Source organism: Metarhizium acridum (genome assembly GCF_019434415.1).
Source record: "Metarhizium acridum strain ARSEF 324 chromosome Unknown scaffold_234, whole genome shotgun sequence".
Lineage (NCBI taxonomy): Eukaryota > Fungi > Ascomycota > Sordariomycetes > Hypocreales > Clavicipitaceae > Metarhizium > Metarhizium acridum.
The window spans coordinates 388,357-403,308 of NW_027094021.1; the positions used below are offsets into that span (position 1 = coordinate 388,357).

General features: G+C 55.3%; 4 protein-coding genes across 4 annotated transcripts; 1 reads left to right on the forward strand and 3 right to left on the reverse strand.

The window, feature by feature from the left end:
• Window positions 1-286: 286 nt before the first annotated feature.
• J3458_011699 (uncharacterized protein) lies at window positions 287-1,358 on the reverse strand (the record flags this gene model as incomplete). Its single annotated transcript, XM_066119944.1, has 2 exons — window positions 287-797; window positions 859-1,358. The coding sequence occupies 2 exons, from the start codon at window positions 1,356-1,358 to the stop codon at window positions 287-289; spliced, it is 1,011 nt and encodes a 336-aa protein (XP_065975062.1).
• A 379-nt stretch (window positions 1,359-1,737) lies between these two features.
• On the forward strand, window positions 1,738-3,683 carry ALG2_1 (Alpha-1,3-mannosyltransferase-like protein). Its single transcript, XM_066119945.1, has 3 exons — window positions 1,738-2,071; window positions 2,135-2,737; window positions 2,817-3,683. The coding sequence occupies exons 1-3, from the start codon at window positions 1,867-1,869 to the stop codon at window positions 3,422-3,424; spliced, it is 1,416 nt and encodes a 471-aa protein (XP_065975063.1). The 5' UTR covers window positions 1,738-1,866; the 3' UTR covers window positions 3,425-3,683.
• J3458_011701 (uncharacterized protein) lies at window positions 3,120-9,015 on the reverse strand. The gene is made up of 2 exons (XM_007813941.2): window positions 8,341-9,015; window positions 3,120-8,131 (listed from the first exon to the last, which is right to left on the reverse strand). Exons 1-2 carry the CDS (start codon window positions 8,625-8,627, stop codon window positions 4,678-4,680), a joined length of 3,741 nt encoding a protein of 1,246 aa, XP_007812132.2. The 5' UTR covers window positions 8,628-9,015; the 3' UTR covers window positions 3,120-4,677.
• A 1,588-nt stretch (window positions 9,016-10,603) lies between these two features.
• On the reverse strand, window positions 10,604-11,562 carry J3458_011702 (uncharacterized protein; the record flags this gene model as incomplete). The annotated part of the gene is made up of 1 exon (XM_066119946.1): window positions 10,604-11,562. Exon 1 carries the CDS (start codon window positions 10,913-10,915, stop codon window positions 10,604-10,606), a length of 312 nt encoding a protein of 103 aa, XP_065975064.1. The 5' UTR covers window positions 10,916-11,562.
• Between the last annotated feature and the right edge of the window lie 3,390 nt (window positions 11,563-14,952).

A 14,952-nucleotide genomic window follows, 5' to 3' on the forward strand; every position in this document is an offset into this window, starting at 1 on the left:
ATGATACCCATATATACATCCCTTTGTCTCCTTGTTGTCTAGTGTCATGTAAAAATTTTGTATGTGGCTCGTAAGAAGCGGGGATTTGTCGTGAAGCGTGGTTTTTCAGCGGTCAAGTCGGACCATGAATCTAATGTACATGGCAGGTAACTAACACCCAAGCCGCTTCTATCCCATCCTATTTAAGTACACGCCATACATGACATGTAGTAGTGTGCCATGATGGTCAAGTTTCTGCTCTTTCTTTGCTCCTTTTACTTTACTTTACTTTACTCTTCTTTTTTTTTCACAGCTTAGATTTGTTCTCCTTGCTCCACTGCTCAAACCACACCTTCCCAAACTCCTTCCTCTCGCCCTCCCGCCTCTGGTCCTCGTTGAAGCGGGCCTCCTCCCTGTCCACGCCCTCCTTGCGCAGCTCCCGGAGCAGGTCCTTGTGCAGCTCCGTCTTGATGACGCCGTAGACGCCGGCCTTGGCCTTTTCCGTCAGCTGCCTCTCGTCGATGAAGCGCAGGGCGTCGTCGAGCGAGGCGGCCGTGGCGTCGGCGAGCCCGTACTCGACGGCCTGCTGGCCCGTGAAGCGGCGGCCCTCGAGGGCCACGGTGCGGTACGCCTGCGGCGCCAGGCGGTGCCGGAAGATGGCGGCCATGGGCGGCTTGAGAGGCGCCCCGAAGAGCACCTCGTTGAGGCACAGGAAGCCCTTGGGGTCCGGGGCCAGGCGGTAGTCGTGCGCCTGCGCGAGCATCAGCCCGCCGGCAAAGGTGTGTCCGTTGAGCAGGGCGACCGTGGGCATCGGGTACCTGTTTCGGTTAGTCGGCGTTTTGCGTCGTGGGAATGAGATGCAAAGAGAGGACGACTTGCGTCAGGAGGCGCGTCCACAGGTCGAAGAAGAGCTGCCAGAAGCCGTCGGTGTTTATGGCGTGCTCGAGGTCCAGGCCGTTGGAGTAGAACTTGGGGATGCCGCTGGTGGTGACGACCACGCCGGGGGTGTAGCCGCCGAACTCGAGGATGTCGAGGGCCTGGAGGAGGGCGCGGCAGAGGGCGGTCGTGAGGCGGTTGTCGGGGGGCGAGACGAAGGTGAGCAGGTAGACTTGGGGTTGCGGCTGGGTGGCGGTGATGGAGCCGCCTGGGTGGGCGCCGCAGGGGGGGACGGGCACGGTGAAGAGGGACATGTTGGCGGCGGGATGATGCTGAGGAGGATGATGGGGGGGGAGATTGGCGAAACAGGGAGAGTGCGACTGGAGTTGAGATATAGGATTGGGGATTTTTGGGGTTGAGCTGCGAGCCTCGGCTTGTGATTGCGACGGACCCGCTCCGGGGTAGGCACGGGGTGACGGAGACGGGGGTGGATCCGTCCACATGTGACTCCGGCCGGGAGTGTTGGGCCGCCAACCGCTCAGGACTGCCGGCTTTTTTTTTTTTTTTTTTTTTTTTTTTTTTTTTTTTCCTTTTCAATGGTGATTTTCCCGTGCATTGGGAAGAGGCGGTTCTATTGGAGTTTGCCTGACTGATGTCGACTTGGTGATTGATTCGTGTGCCGTAGTGTTTTGTCTTGGGTCTACCCGACAGGGGGCCGAGCTGCTGTGTCGTGTAACTCAGAATAATCGCCCCGGGCCACACAATGTCACACGGCTTTGGCTGATGCCAAGATAAATTCATGCTAATTACCACGGCATCAGGCCCTTTTCATCTTCACGTCCAAATCCTGCCCCACTTTCCCGAAGCAGAGCTACCCCTGCACCCTGTGTGCCTGTCACTCGATCCGCTTCACCCCACCAGCTCAAAGCTGTCTTCTAATTTAACCCGTTGGCATGAAGCGTCACATTCAACACCCTCTCCAACGTCCATGACGCTCCCATCACCGCCGTCATGGACGCAAGCACGCCCAACCCGCCTCCCCTAGGCACCGATGCTGTTGCAAAAACAATCGTCTTCTTTCATCCCGACCTCGGCATTGGCGGCGCAGAACGCCTCGTCGTCGACGCAGCAGTGGGCCTGCAAAACCGCGGCCATAAAGTCGTCGTCTTCACCAACCACTGCGATCCGACACACTGCTTCGACGAGTGTCGCGATGGTAACCCTCTCCCCTCCCTCCTTGGCCCTTAAAGACTCCCTGCTAAATGAAACCCTCCCCAAGGAACCCTCGACGTCCGCGTCCGCGGCAACTCCGTCGTCCCGCCCTCTATCCTCTCGCGCCTGATGATCCTGTGCGCCATCCTCCGCCACATCCACCTCCTCCTAACCATCCACCTGACGGGCGAGCTCGCGGCCCTCAGTCCACGCGCCTTCATCGTCGACCAGCTCTCCGCCGGCCTCCCTCTGATGCGGCTCCTCGCCCCCGACGTGCCCATCCTCTTCTACTGCCACTTCCCCGACCTGCTGCTCGCCCAGGGCCGCCAATCCATCATAAAGCGCCTCTACCGCGTGCCCTTTGACCGCCTAGAAGAATGGAGCATGGGCTTTGCCCACGCCGTGGCCGTCAACTCCAACTTCACCCGCGGCATCGTGGCAAACACCTGGCCCAACCTACAGAACAAGGTGCCGACAAAAGTCGTCTACCCCTGCGTCGACACCCACACCACACCCGAGGCGGCAGCGGACGAGGCCAAGCTCGCCGCGGGCAAGAAACTAATCCTGAGCATCAACCGCTTCGAGCGCAAGAAGGACATCGGCCTGGCAATCAAGGCGTTTGCCCGGATCCCCGAGAAGCAGCGACGCGGCGCGCGCCTCGTGCTCGCCGGTAAGCCCTCCCCCCTCCCCCCTCCCCCCTCCCATCTCCCCGCGGCCCGGGTCGGAATACTAACCGGACCGTGCAAAAGGCGGCTACGACGCCCGCGTCTCCGAAAACGTCCTCTACCACGCCGAGCTCCAGACGCTCGCGACGTCCCTCTCGCTGGCGCACCACACCGTCACGCCCTCGGGGCTCAGCTCGGCCGCCCTCCCGGACGACGCGCAGGTGCTCTTCCTCCTCAGCGTTCCCAACGCGCTCAAGTCGGCGCTCCTCCGCGCCGCCCGCCTGCTCGTGTACACCCCGACAAACGAGCACTTTGGCATCGTGCCCCTCGAGGCCATGCTCGCGCGCGTCCCCGTGCTGGCCGCCAACACGGGCGGGCCCGTCGAGACCGTCGCCGACCGGGAGACGGGCTGGCTGCGCGACCCGGGCGACGCGCCTGCCTGGGCCGACGTCATGGCGCGCTGCCTGGCGCTGCCCGACGACCAGCTTGCCGCCATGGGCGCCGCCGGCCAGCGCCGCGTCAGGGAGTTGTTTGGCCGGGCCAAGATGGCCCAGACGCTGGACGAGAGCCTGGACCAGATTGCGAGTCTCGCCGAGGAGCGGCGTGCGTCCGGTGGCGGCGTGGGCTTTGGTGTTGTGGCGGGGTTTATCGCCGTGTGCGCCCTTTTGGCCGCCTGGTTTCTTGCATTTTGATGCGTATGGGTTTAATAGACTAGTTTGTTTTTTCTTTTTCTTTTTTGCGTGGGAGCCTCGAGAATTGCTTTTGTCCTGGGTTGTGCATTGTGCCTGTCATGGAAAGACGGGAACATGTACCTTGACTTGTAGGCGTGTGAAAGCAAATAACGGAGTGGTACGTGACAATCTATAGCACACACGCGGGACTCTATAGAGAGAAAAAGCACATTATAGAAACCAAGGTCAGCACGGTTATGCACACAAACACAGTAACACGTCCTTTGCAGTCCCATATACATTGTGACTTCTTCATTATATACACCACATCAATACACAGGCTAAGTCTCTTCAAAAAACAATAAAACAAAACAGATACTGATTTCGTGCGCCTGCCGACGGCTGGCTCATTCGACAGCTAACCTCCCAGATGTATCTATATATGCAATGCTGCCGGTATCATGCAATATTCAAACCCTGCTGAACAAAATACCCCGAGGAGCATCCCTGCCCCGGCCGCCCACGGACAGTTTCAAAAAAAAAAAGTCAAAAGAACAAGAGAAAAATGAAACAAACCTCCTGACGGGATCCAAACGTCCATTAACCCCGTCTGCTGAGAGACAAATACCACCCTAGATCCATTCTAATGTGTCACGCCGGGGGCCTGCAAAGTCCCAGCGGAAAGAGAAAAAAAATGCAAAAACAGACGAGGCAAGAAAGAAAATTCAAGGGCCAAACGCGCCGTATCGCCTAATGCAATCCGAGTCCAGTTGCTCGTAGCAGATTTGGGCCATCTCGTTCCACTCGTCTCCAAAATATGCCTGCATATTTAAACACATGGCTTCATCGAGCGCCATGCCTCTTCTACGCAAGGTACATCATGTCGTTAGGTCGTCAGTCAGTACTGTTGCGCCATTCATTCATCATTATGCCGGCTAGGAAGTGGCATCAATTCCATGTCCGTCTTGACATCATGCCGTTGATGCGTACGACGCTGAAAGAGAGAAATATTGGTTTGAATAACTTGAGTAACAAGAAAGAAGTTTGAAAGGCCGCAAGGCCCATCTATCACTGGTTGCGTCTTGCATCCAGTTCCATTAAAGGGGCAAAACTAAGAGTGGTATCGCCGTCTAATATTCGGGTATATCAGACTTCCTGACTCTTTGCAAAGCAAGGAAGCATCCAGGTAACCATCTTTCGTCTAACGAAATCGTGCACCAACCCATCCATTATGTGGACTTGCGTAGGTGCAAATATAAGGACCAGCGCCAGCTTCATGAGTCTCGAAGACGCATGGAATCTTCGCCATAGACGGACACCTTCTTGGCTGTCTCGTCGCTAGCCGTGCTCGCGCCAGTGTCGCGTCTTTTAGCCTCAAACGGCCGAGGGGAGTGTGACGCACTGGTTGGCGATGCCTTCTTCTTGGACTTTGCCATGAGGAAAATTCCGTCATCACTATCGTCGTCCTCGTCGACACGAGGCGTCCGAGAGTCCATGTCGTCAGGAGTGTGTGTTCCGTCATGATCAAGCTGCAGGTGTAGCGTGGAGTCGCCACCCAAGCTCTGGCTATGCTCAAACATTGGAGTCATGGGAAATCCACTAGCTGGTTCCTTGACAAGTGCAGGTGGCGTGATCGCTTCGGAGGATCCTTCATATCGAGACGTCTGTCCACCAGTGCCAGACCTAGCCGAGAGTTCAGCTTCCATGTCGGCAGAGACGGAACTGGCACCACTTAGCAGAGCGGGGAGTGACGGATCCGACTGAAACACTAGAAATCGTCCAGAGGCGGTCTTGGGGGGATCCGTATGCATAGGGCTAGTCGTCTCGCTTGGACTTGTGAGAGGCGTTCCCATGCCATCCATTGATTCCAGGCTAGATGACTTGGTCGTGGTCATGGTGTCATCTCTCGACGGCGCTGTCGGGTGCTGCGTCCAACCTTGCGGACCTGGTGATGGCGGATAAGGGACATTGGTGGGCTCGACTTTCTGGGGAGACAATACTTGAGACTCGCAGAGAGGCTCGACAGCTTGGATTGTTTCAGGGCTCAAAGATATAATGCTGCTCTGCTCAATCAGGGAAGGTGAGGCCTTGGCCCCGTGGCCTTGTGCTGCAGCAGTTTGCTGAGCATTGGCGCCAAATCCTAATCGGTTTTGGAGGTTTGAATCGGAGCGAGGCTGGCCGTGTTGGTACGTAGCAGAGCTTGCTTGCGGTGACGAAGACAACGGGGAAGGGGTGTTGTATCCCCCTCTAGTGCCTCTTCCCAAGTCTAGAGATCTAATGGGACCGGGATGGCGATGCATGGTTCCAGCTGCTGTGGCGGTCGAAACAGAACAAGACCCGTTGGTATGCTTATCTGTACTCATGAAGACGCCCCGCTCAGCCGACGCAGATCGGGAGTTGTCTTCGCTTTGGGATTCAAGAGCACGGGACCTCCGACTGCCATCCCGCGGGAGCTGTGGATGCACATCTACATGGGGCGTGACTGGGGTGGACTGCGTTTCAGGAAGAGCTGGGGCAAGCTGCAGAAACTGTGGCGCCATTTTGCGGTGGCCAGCATGGCGCTGAAATCGTCGAGAGCACGCGGTTGACGAGGAGAAGTCAGAAGCGCCGTTGCTGGCATCGTTGTTTCCGGGAACGGTCCATAGCTGATGGTGGCGGTGATCCTTGGCACCTTCGACTGGCCGCAAAACCGTGGCAAGGGGGTCATACGCACCATCGGTCTGAACAGTAGCAGTCGAGGGAGATGTGGTGGTCGGCTGGCTGGATCCTGCAAGCACGTCTTTGGCAACGCTGCCAAAGTAGTCCTCGCCACGAAGGCTTGGTCGCCGTTCAAAGCCGGGATGTAGGCTAGCACCCCCATGTTTAAGTATGCTGTCGCCAGCAGAGCTTGCTACGCTGCTGGTGGCTCGTCTTCGTGACTTGCTGTCGCTGCGTTCCACAAGCGGATGTATGACCCTGCCCACCGCCTTCTTCACGACTGATCGGGCTCGTTCCAAAAAGGTGAGAGGAACGACAGCGTGAGACATTTCTTTCTCGTCGACTTGGATCTTCCTGCCCTGTGATGGACGTGCTGGATCAGTGTCATCGAGCCAACCCACGACGTTGCTGATGCCATGGACAACCCAAGGGTGTCGCTTGATATCCCGGAGACGAATTCGCTTCTCCGGATTCTTGGTCAGCATCTGGCGAAGGAGGTCGTACAGTAGATTGTCCACGTCCTCATACTCTAGATCATTGTCATCCCGGTATGGATGTGCATTCTGTCTTTTATAAAGAGAGTGCTCTGCCGGAGAAGTGGAAGGATCAACAGGCTTTAAGCGGCGACGGGGGATGTGTACGTCTTCAGTTGCAATCTTTCGGAACATTTGGAATTCATCCTCGGCCAGGAACGGAATACGAGCGAAGATGAGACAGTACAACGTCACACCAAGTGACCAGACATCGATTTGCTCCGAGACTTTGGGCTGATGTTTACTGTCAACATCCGTATAGCAGAGCTCAGGGGCGAAGAAGGCAGGAGTGCCGACAGTCTTGGCCAGTTCCAGGTCGTCGTCAAAGTCCTTAGCTTCCGACTCGGACACGGTATCGTCGGGTTCACCGTCGCGAATGGGCCGCCCAAAGTAGGAAACACCAAAGTCGGAAATCTTGACACGGTGATCCTTGGTCCAAAGGAGGTTGGCTGGTTTGATGTCTCGATGAACGACGCCCTGGTAGTGGAGGTACTCCAAGCCCAAAACTGTATCACGGAATGTAGACCGAGCTTGATCAAACGTGAAGCAGGGGACAAAGGAATAGTCTTCGGCAAAGGGATCGTGTGCGTAGGGATTATAGTCAACAGAAGACATGTGAGAAATGATGGAATCGGCCATACTGGGAGATCGCTCTCGGAATTCCCTTCGAGGACCATCCTCGGTGTGCGCTCCGTGCATAGTGCCGTCGAGAGCCGTAGTAGAACCCGGAGCTGAGCGAAGAGGGCCGGGTGTCTCCATGTCGTCCACCCACGAAATGTCCTCGGCTAGTTCAGAAGGCATCAACCCGGTTGACGCAATTGACATTGACCTCGAGGGGGCCACGGATGAGCGTCGCGATCCCGAGGTCGATGAGGGCCCGTCAGTGAGGGCGAAGTCTTCGTGGGACGAAATGCGAGACCAGTGCCCTACGCTGCTGCCCTCGTCGGCTGCACCATGCTCAACGCTCCAGTAATCAGAGGGACCGGCGAAAGTCCTGGCCATCTTGGCCCGCTTTAATTCCTTGATGGCTTGTCGGCGTTCGAGAAGTTGATTGTATTGCTCCTCCTCGGGGGAGGGCGCAGGGCCGCCCATTTCTCGTTCGACCCTGCGTCTCTCATACTGGCAGATATGCGGTAAACCCTTCTTTCGCCAGACGATCTCACCGAGTTCAACATGCTCGAGTACCATGTAGATCTTCTTGAGTTCGGGGTCGTCGATGACTTCGAGCAAGGCGACGACGTTGGGGTGACGGATTTTCTTGAGAATGGCAATCTCCTTTTTGGTCTTGTCCTGTGGCGACAGGGCCGTCACTCTACCCAGTCGTCGTTTCTTTGAGAATCGAGGAATAATTTTGATGGCGACATTATCGGAGGTTTCGAGATTCCGGGCAAGCTTAACCTTGCCGTGCATTCCACGACCAATCTCCTCAATGACCTCATACTGGTTGATTGACTTGCGGCCAGTGATGTTATCCGAGTCGATCAGGGCTTTGTGGGTTCTGTGAAGAGCGGCGTCAGGTTAGAAAAACGGGCATTCACGCAATGATTTGCAAGAGGGAGCAGGCAACAAGAGCAAGAGAATGGCTGACGTTTCCCGCATCCTCTCGTAGTGAAACATTTCGTTTTCGGGAGACGGCACGGACGGCGGCGCGGAGAAGGGGGGGGTGGGGGATGATCATGAGGCGATGGTGGGCGGTAGTCGACTTACTCTCTAACTCGATGAGTCTGCAACGGGTGAAGAAACGGGCTGCTTCCAATTGGCGCCGGCGTATTACATTCGGAGACGGAAGTGTAGGGAAGGTTGGTGAGGTTGGGTCGCGAGGCAGACGGGCTGAAGAGGCCGGGGGAGGATACGGGCGTACTGCTGGCGGTACGAAGCGGCAACGATGTCGACTGCGGGAGATGAGTATGCAGAGGCTGCAGCGCAGTCGGCTCCGGCGGGGGTTGTGATGATTGTTGTTGTGGTCTGTGTGATGAGTCCATCGTGCAATCCATTTACAAGATGGTCGTCGCTCGATTCGACATGCTGGTGGGCAAGCTGGCCCAAGGAGGCTGGGTATGAGCGCCGACCAGAATACTATCGCCGCATGACCGTGAGCTGCGTCGTCGTCGAGTCGATCAAGGCATACAGCAAAGGCAGGGCGAGGTCGCAACGGCGGCTTGGAGCAGAGCGGTGTGAAGCAGAGGCGTGTCAGCGAAGTTGCGAGGCTCACAAGAGTGGTGAGGCGACGGCGGCGGCGTCGGCGGCGAGGTGTTACAGGTATTAAGAGAAAAGTGATGAAGATGAGTGGGATGCAAGTACGGGTAGAGTCTCGTACAAGTCGAGCAAATTGGCAGCAGAGGTTTGTCTTGGATTGCGATGGGTAAGTGGTGGATGCGGGCTGGTCAAGAAGGAAATGATTGACCTGGCCGGGGAGAGGAGGGGAGGGAAAGAGGACCACCCCCACTACTACGTCTTGGTGCGCAAGGTTAGCAAGTTTAGCATCAGCTTGGGTGGCAGGAGCGATCGAGGACTGAGGCGTCGAGGTACTCGGTACTCGGTACTCGGTACTTGCGCCATGTGCGACAAAGTGCCTACGAGGTAGATGACCAGGTACCTACCTAGGTAGGTATCTCTCCAAGTGCCAATTTCACTCACTCGCTTCCTCCATACAGAGCAGCATCCTGGCGAGAGACCACAATGTTATTACACGCAGCTCGATTAGACATGATGAGCACATGGAGTGAACGTGAGCAGTTAACGAGGGCAACACGCGAGTGAACAAGTGCAGTCACTTGCAGCACAGTGCAGGTACCGCTCTCTGGCACGCAACTCGACAGGGGCTGGAGGCTTGGGCTGGCCTTTTTTTTTTAAAGACACGCTATTATTTGGCTTGGCCTCCCAAAACTCTCCTTCGTCGGCGACCATGACATGGGACGGACGGGGTTGGACCGGGCCAAGGCTTCCGGGCCCCAAGGTTCAATGGCGGCGGCAGACGACCGTAGCACTGGCCAGATCGCACAGTGCAGAGGCTGGCTACATGCGTCAACGCAGATACCAACTCTCCCGGCCACTCAGCTTGTCCGTGGCGCTGATAACGCGGTAGTGCGACGCCAAGACTTCTTGTGGTCGTGCAGCTGCTGATGGCACTGTGCGCCGACGTCGCCATACGCACGACGGTGTACCGAGCACGGAGGCGATTGAACCATCGACGCTGGCCCTCCATGATGATTGCCGTCTCGACGGTGCTGCGTCCTCAGAGTACGGACTACGGCCTACTAAACTTTGTTGCTCCTGTGCTGTGTCCAGCTCAGCTCACCATGGGGAACACATATTTTACAAGCCTCAGCCATGACGCCACCGCTCGCAGACCATCCCTCGATCTTTGCCTCCTGCCATGCGTCCTCGAGCCTTCTCATTTCCTTCTGCCACGACTGCTTGCGATAATAGCCAACTCACGTATCCGGTGGAAACATCGTCGTGCGATAACAAGTGGGTGCCTCCGTGGGACTTGGTACCGCTTGGGCCGGCTGACAAGGGGTCTTTAGTAGAACAGAAAGGTGCAGCAGCTGCAGCATGTGACGGCATGGATGGCATGGATGGCATGGGTCAAGTCTTCAAGCGCTTCCTCCAACTTCTCGGGGCAAAGTAGCTAACTATCCAGAATACTAGTACTACTCCGTACGGAGTACTTATTACCTATTCGACTCTTCCTCTCCCAGTCAGCCACCCAGGACGCCGCCTGGCCGTGATTTCGCTTGTGTGCTAGGTCGCTCGGGCTGTGATGTCGTGGGTACGGAGAACGGGGACTATTAGTTACAATGGGTTGAGTGTTGACCCGCCTTGGGATTGGGCAATTCTCACCAAACTCGTTGGTCTGTCCCCAAGGGGCTTATCAGCGGCCCCGTCGCCATTGGTCCTCTTGTGCGACATCGCAGGCCCCTTCGGTGGCTTCACCTGTGGCTGGCCGCCGCCGCCGTAAACCTGCATCTCACTTCCAAAGAGAGATTTGCCTGAATTCTTGCAAGTCCGAGTTGGAGTTGAGAGGCGGTTTGATCGGCAGCCATGGCCCGTGGGGAGTGGCCAAACTGCCAAAGCTGACCAACCCAAAGTCAATCTTATCTGGCGGGTTTGGGGAGTTGGGCGGCGAACGCCATGCCGCAAATCTGACCAGACATGTGCTCTGAAATAGCACCAGTGATAAGCAGCGCTGTTTGCCAACTACTATTGGACTGCGAGTGTTGTTATAATTTCGGCAGGCCAGGAAGCGTCGTGAAAAGACGATACCCTCATCGATTCCCATCCCTGGGTTGTAGCAGTGCAATCGAGGATCGGATTTTGAATAATCCAGATAAAGCCCCAATGATAGCCATGTTCGATTGTTTTACGGAGTACTCCGTACAAGTTGTTAGTCACTCTCTTCGACCTCTTTTTTTTTTTTGGTTCCGGGGATCCGCATCCTAGTCTAGGAATCACAGCTGTGCAATTGTACATACTATTTGTGGAAATGGTTCCTGCCGCGTTAGCGACAACCAACCACTGGAAGGAAAGGAGCCAATCACCCAAGGGTATTGGGTGCGGACCCAACACCCTCTCAACACCGCCCCGGACTATCTCAATTCCTCAGGGAGGCGTTTCGATTTTCCACTGTCCAGCTGCCCGTGAAACTTTATCTGATGGTAAGCATGCCAGCCATCTCATCGTCTTCACATGCCCTCGGAGGTAAATGACACCCATTCGATCATCTTTGCTCTGAGCAGAGGTACAAACACACCAGCAAGTGGCACAGAAATGTTCTTAGCTCCAATACGGAGTGCCGCCTGGGCCGAGCCGTGGCACATCGTGGAGCTCTGGCCGTTCATTCAATCTCGATTGCATTCCGCCTTGCTATTCGCTTCGCACTGGTAGCTCAGAGTTGCACCGGACTCATCATGAGGAACAGGACAAAGGGGTGAATCAGGTGAATCAGGTGCATCTCTGTCCCCGTTCGACTGGGACTGGTCGCCTGCTCTTCTGTTGGGATATCGGGTTGTAAGCACTCCGTACAAAGCAGCTGGCGTGGGACCGCCAGCATGGAGAAGATGGAGAAGCTCCCATGCATATGCACAGTTCCGGCATTGGATCTCTATTCTCCAGCTTCCACCGTTTTTCTCAGCAAAATATTAGTCCCGACTGCTCCATACGTCGAAAAGGGAGGCGACTGCCACAGTGCGAGCTGAGTTGGAGAGCTTGCCTTTTCCAGACGCGACGTCTGCCACAATTGGCAATGGTGCACACAATACATCATATCTCTGGCAACATTCCCAGCATCACTTTTGTCCGCGTCGCCGGATTGTTGGGATTCCATACCGAGCACAGAACACACACCTCAATCTACACATGGCGGGACACGATAGATGCGGACCGACTGTGGGCTGCCTAGGCCGAGAGTATCTTCTGGACACGCCAGGGTTTTTATTGCCTTACTATTGCCTTATTATTGCATCTGCCTGCAGGAACAACGCCGTATCGTCACGTCTTTTCAAACTGGTTCCGAAACGATTATATGCAAGATGACAATTGCCTTTGCCTTGATCTCAGGTGTTGGCGCTGAGTATTGGGATGGTAGCCTTCGGGCGTATGCCCCAAGTGGAAGTGGCAAAGTGAGATTCACAAAAGTCATGGTTTAGCCACTTGACCACGCCGTTCAGAGGAGTGCCGTTGTAAGGCTCAATTTACAGACACAGAGCATCGGCCTTCCAATCGGCTCGAGCCCTCTTGCAACTTGGCAAATAACGATTACTCTGGATGCACCAATTCGTGCACCAGCAAAGCTTAGGGAGCCACCTACCAAGGCAGTGGTCCACACGGGCGCCACCGCCTCGCCCAGCTTGTCTGCTAGATGTCAGTCTCACGATCTCTCATGCCAATGTTCTTGGATTCAGGTTCCTAGGATCCCGTCTTCTCTCGGTATAGCCCGGCATGCTAGCTTATCACAACGACTCGAGTAGGCTTGGGTTCGGGAACGGTTCCCTATTCTAACCATGGAGGCGAGGGACGGCGCGCATTCGGCTCTTCTTCTTCCAGACACTGCCATTGCAATCGGAGTATATTAGGATTCTTCTGGACATTCGCACTGTTCTATGGTGCCCAATCTTACTGTACCAATCCGCACCGAGGTCGTCGCCTTTGTCAGGCCGACATGCATTTTTAATTTTGTCCATGGTCGAATGCGACTTCCATAACATAGGCGATGCGCCCACATCGTGCCAGAGCCTCAGGGTTCAAGGAAGACCCTATCGTTCATGGTCGTGCCGGAAATAGCAAAAACAAGAAAAGGATCTTTTTTTTTGCGCTCGCCACGTCATCTTCATGGCCTTTCTGCCGATCGTGGTCAAGGTGTGCAGCACAATCAGTGGCTCAACAACCGCTTGCTGTGTGTTATACAATATCAAACGTGCAGCCGTCGAAATGATGCATCAGAAACGGTTTCCAGGGCTTGCCTGTACCATTGCAGATGAATGAACCGTCAATCCACAGGCCCCCCGCGATCCGAGAAAATTTACCGAGTAGATCGACTTTCGTGGTAATATTACTGGCCCGGCAGCGCGTCTCCCGCTTTTACTTCTGCGCCGGACGTTACGTTAAACTACGAAGTACGATACAGGCCAACATGCTACGATGTAGCAATAAGGTTGTTCTGGCGACTGCATTAGTTCTACTGTCGAACGATGGGCCGCTACAACATGCCTACTCTGTGCGCCTGGCTTGGGTCGGGAAATATTTCGTCCAAGAGTCTGCCTACCTGTGAGTAAGTTCTACGCCTGCCTGCATAATCAATTGGTTGGCATGTGCGCCATGTTGGATGCTCGAACGCAGGCCTGTACACGGCATGAGATGGATGGGTTTTAAATGCCTCGTAGCCATTTGGCCCCTCCGACATTGTCCAAGTACAGGAAGCCTTGGTGCTGCTGGAAGACGGATGGAGGAGGTGTTTCATGGTGTAGCGTACAGGAAAGGTGGTCAGCCCTGATGCGAGTGCGATGCGACAAGTGATTGAACAGCCTGTTAGGGTTGCGTTTTGTGCATTTTCGAAGCATCCATGAAGAGTCGACGTCTGGTCTAGCCTCTCAACTTCCCCACGCAGGTCCACGATGGGCATGTTACAGAGTGTCCCCTCAAGAGACGTGACGGCTGGCGCGCCTGTGGGTAGGAATGGATGAATGCGGAGGAGGAGTCTGAAGTTGCTCTTGGCTCCATACATAAACCATATTCATGCGTTGTTGACTAACGACGGGAAAAAGGAAACAAAGGCTTGAGCCGCTCGTCCCGCTCCGGCCAGGACCACAGGGTCTCAGAACCCCAGTGCTGTCTCTCTTGGTAGTTGCCACTTTGGTCCGAGACGAACGGTTTGCGGCTTTGCCTTTGCCCTTGGATATTCTGCGTGGGCGTCACATCGTGCGTTACCAAAAAGACGTCAAAGGTGTAATGGTCACCGTCTTCCCTTGCTACTCTTTGGCGGAGACAACCTTTGGATGACGCGGCTTACTTCAACCATTGTAGGTGGACAGGAAAAAATCAAAGTTTCAGACATGGAAGGATGTTGACAATTTCAGATTATCATTAGGCTTTGGAGTATTACTGACGATGGGTCCGTTAGGCCAAGGAGCAGCTTCACATGTTTGTACAAGGGTTAGGAGAGAAGCTCATATGGCGAGAATCCTGCATAGACACGGTGAGGCGCAGTAACCCGTGTTTCCTCTGCGGATCGATCTTGGCCCTCCGTCTTGGAGCAGAGGCTGAAGAAACGGAATGTACCTGACGCACTGTGCCTGTATCGTCTTCCCAGGTACGTCCTCGCTGCGTTTCCCGATATTTCTGCTTGTGCCGTTTGAAGACGCTGCATTGTACGACGTGTCGTGGCAGCAAGTGCAAATAACTCTGGTGCCCAGTCCTCTTGCTCATCTTGCTCTGCTTGCCCTGGCCTCCACCAAATTTGGTTCTGGAGGCCGTTGTATTACTAGTGCGGCATGTTACGCAACTAGGAGTCTTGCATTTGTGATTCGTCACATTCGCACGCTTTGAAAGGATCCCGTCGAACTGTCCGGGGTGGCCCATAGTCACAAGCCAGTGCGAACTGGATGCATCTTTCAGACTTTGAGCACGGCATGAGTTGAACCATGTGCCCGCCTGGTGTAAACCATCAGAATTTACGACCTTGCGGAGACGAACGTATCTTGGGTACATACGGCATACGTGAGTCAGTATCAGCTTACGTAGATTACAGAATGAGATGGCGATGGGCGATGGCGCGTCTTTTGCTGACTGCATGGCAAGAAGGCGCCTGGCGCGGCTCGATCG

What these genes read in the sequence shown, in the direction of transcription:
- ALG2_1 (XM_066119945.1), top strand. Translation starts at nt 1,867, where the DNA reads ATGGACGCAAGCACGCCCAACCCGCCTCCCCTAGGCACCGATGCTGTT. An exon ending in CTTCGACGAGTGTCGCGATG is followed by an intron (nt 2,072 to 2,134) that starts GTAACCCTCTCC and finishes ACCCTCCCCAAG; the next exon opens with GAACCCTCGACGTCCGCGTC. An exon ending in CGCGCGCCTCGTGCTCGCCG is followed by an intron (nt 2,738 to 2,816) that starts GTAAGCCCTCCC and finishes ACCGTGCAAAAG; the next exon opens with GCGGCTACGACGCCCGCGTC.
- J3458_011701 (XM_007813941.2), bottom strand. Translation starts at nt 8,627, where the DNA reads ATGGATTGCACGATGGACTCATCACACAGACCACAACAACAATCATCA. An exon ending in CAGACTCATCGAGTTAGAGA is followed by an intron (nt 8,132 to 8,340) that starts GTAAGTCGACTA and finishes CGCTCTTCACAG; the next exon opens with AACCCACAAAGCCCTGATCG.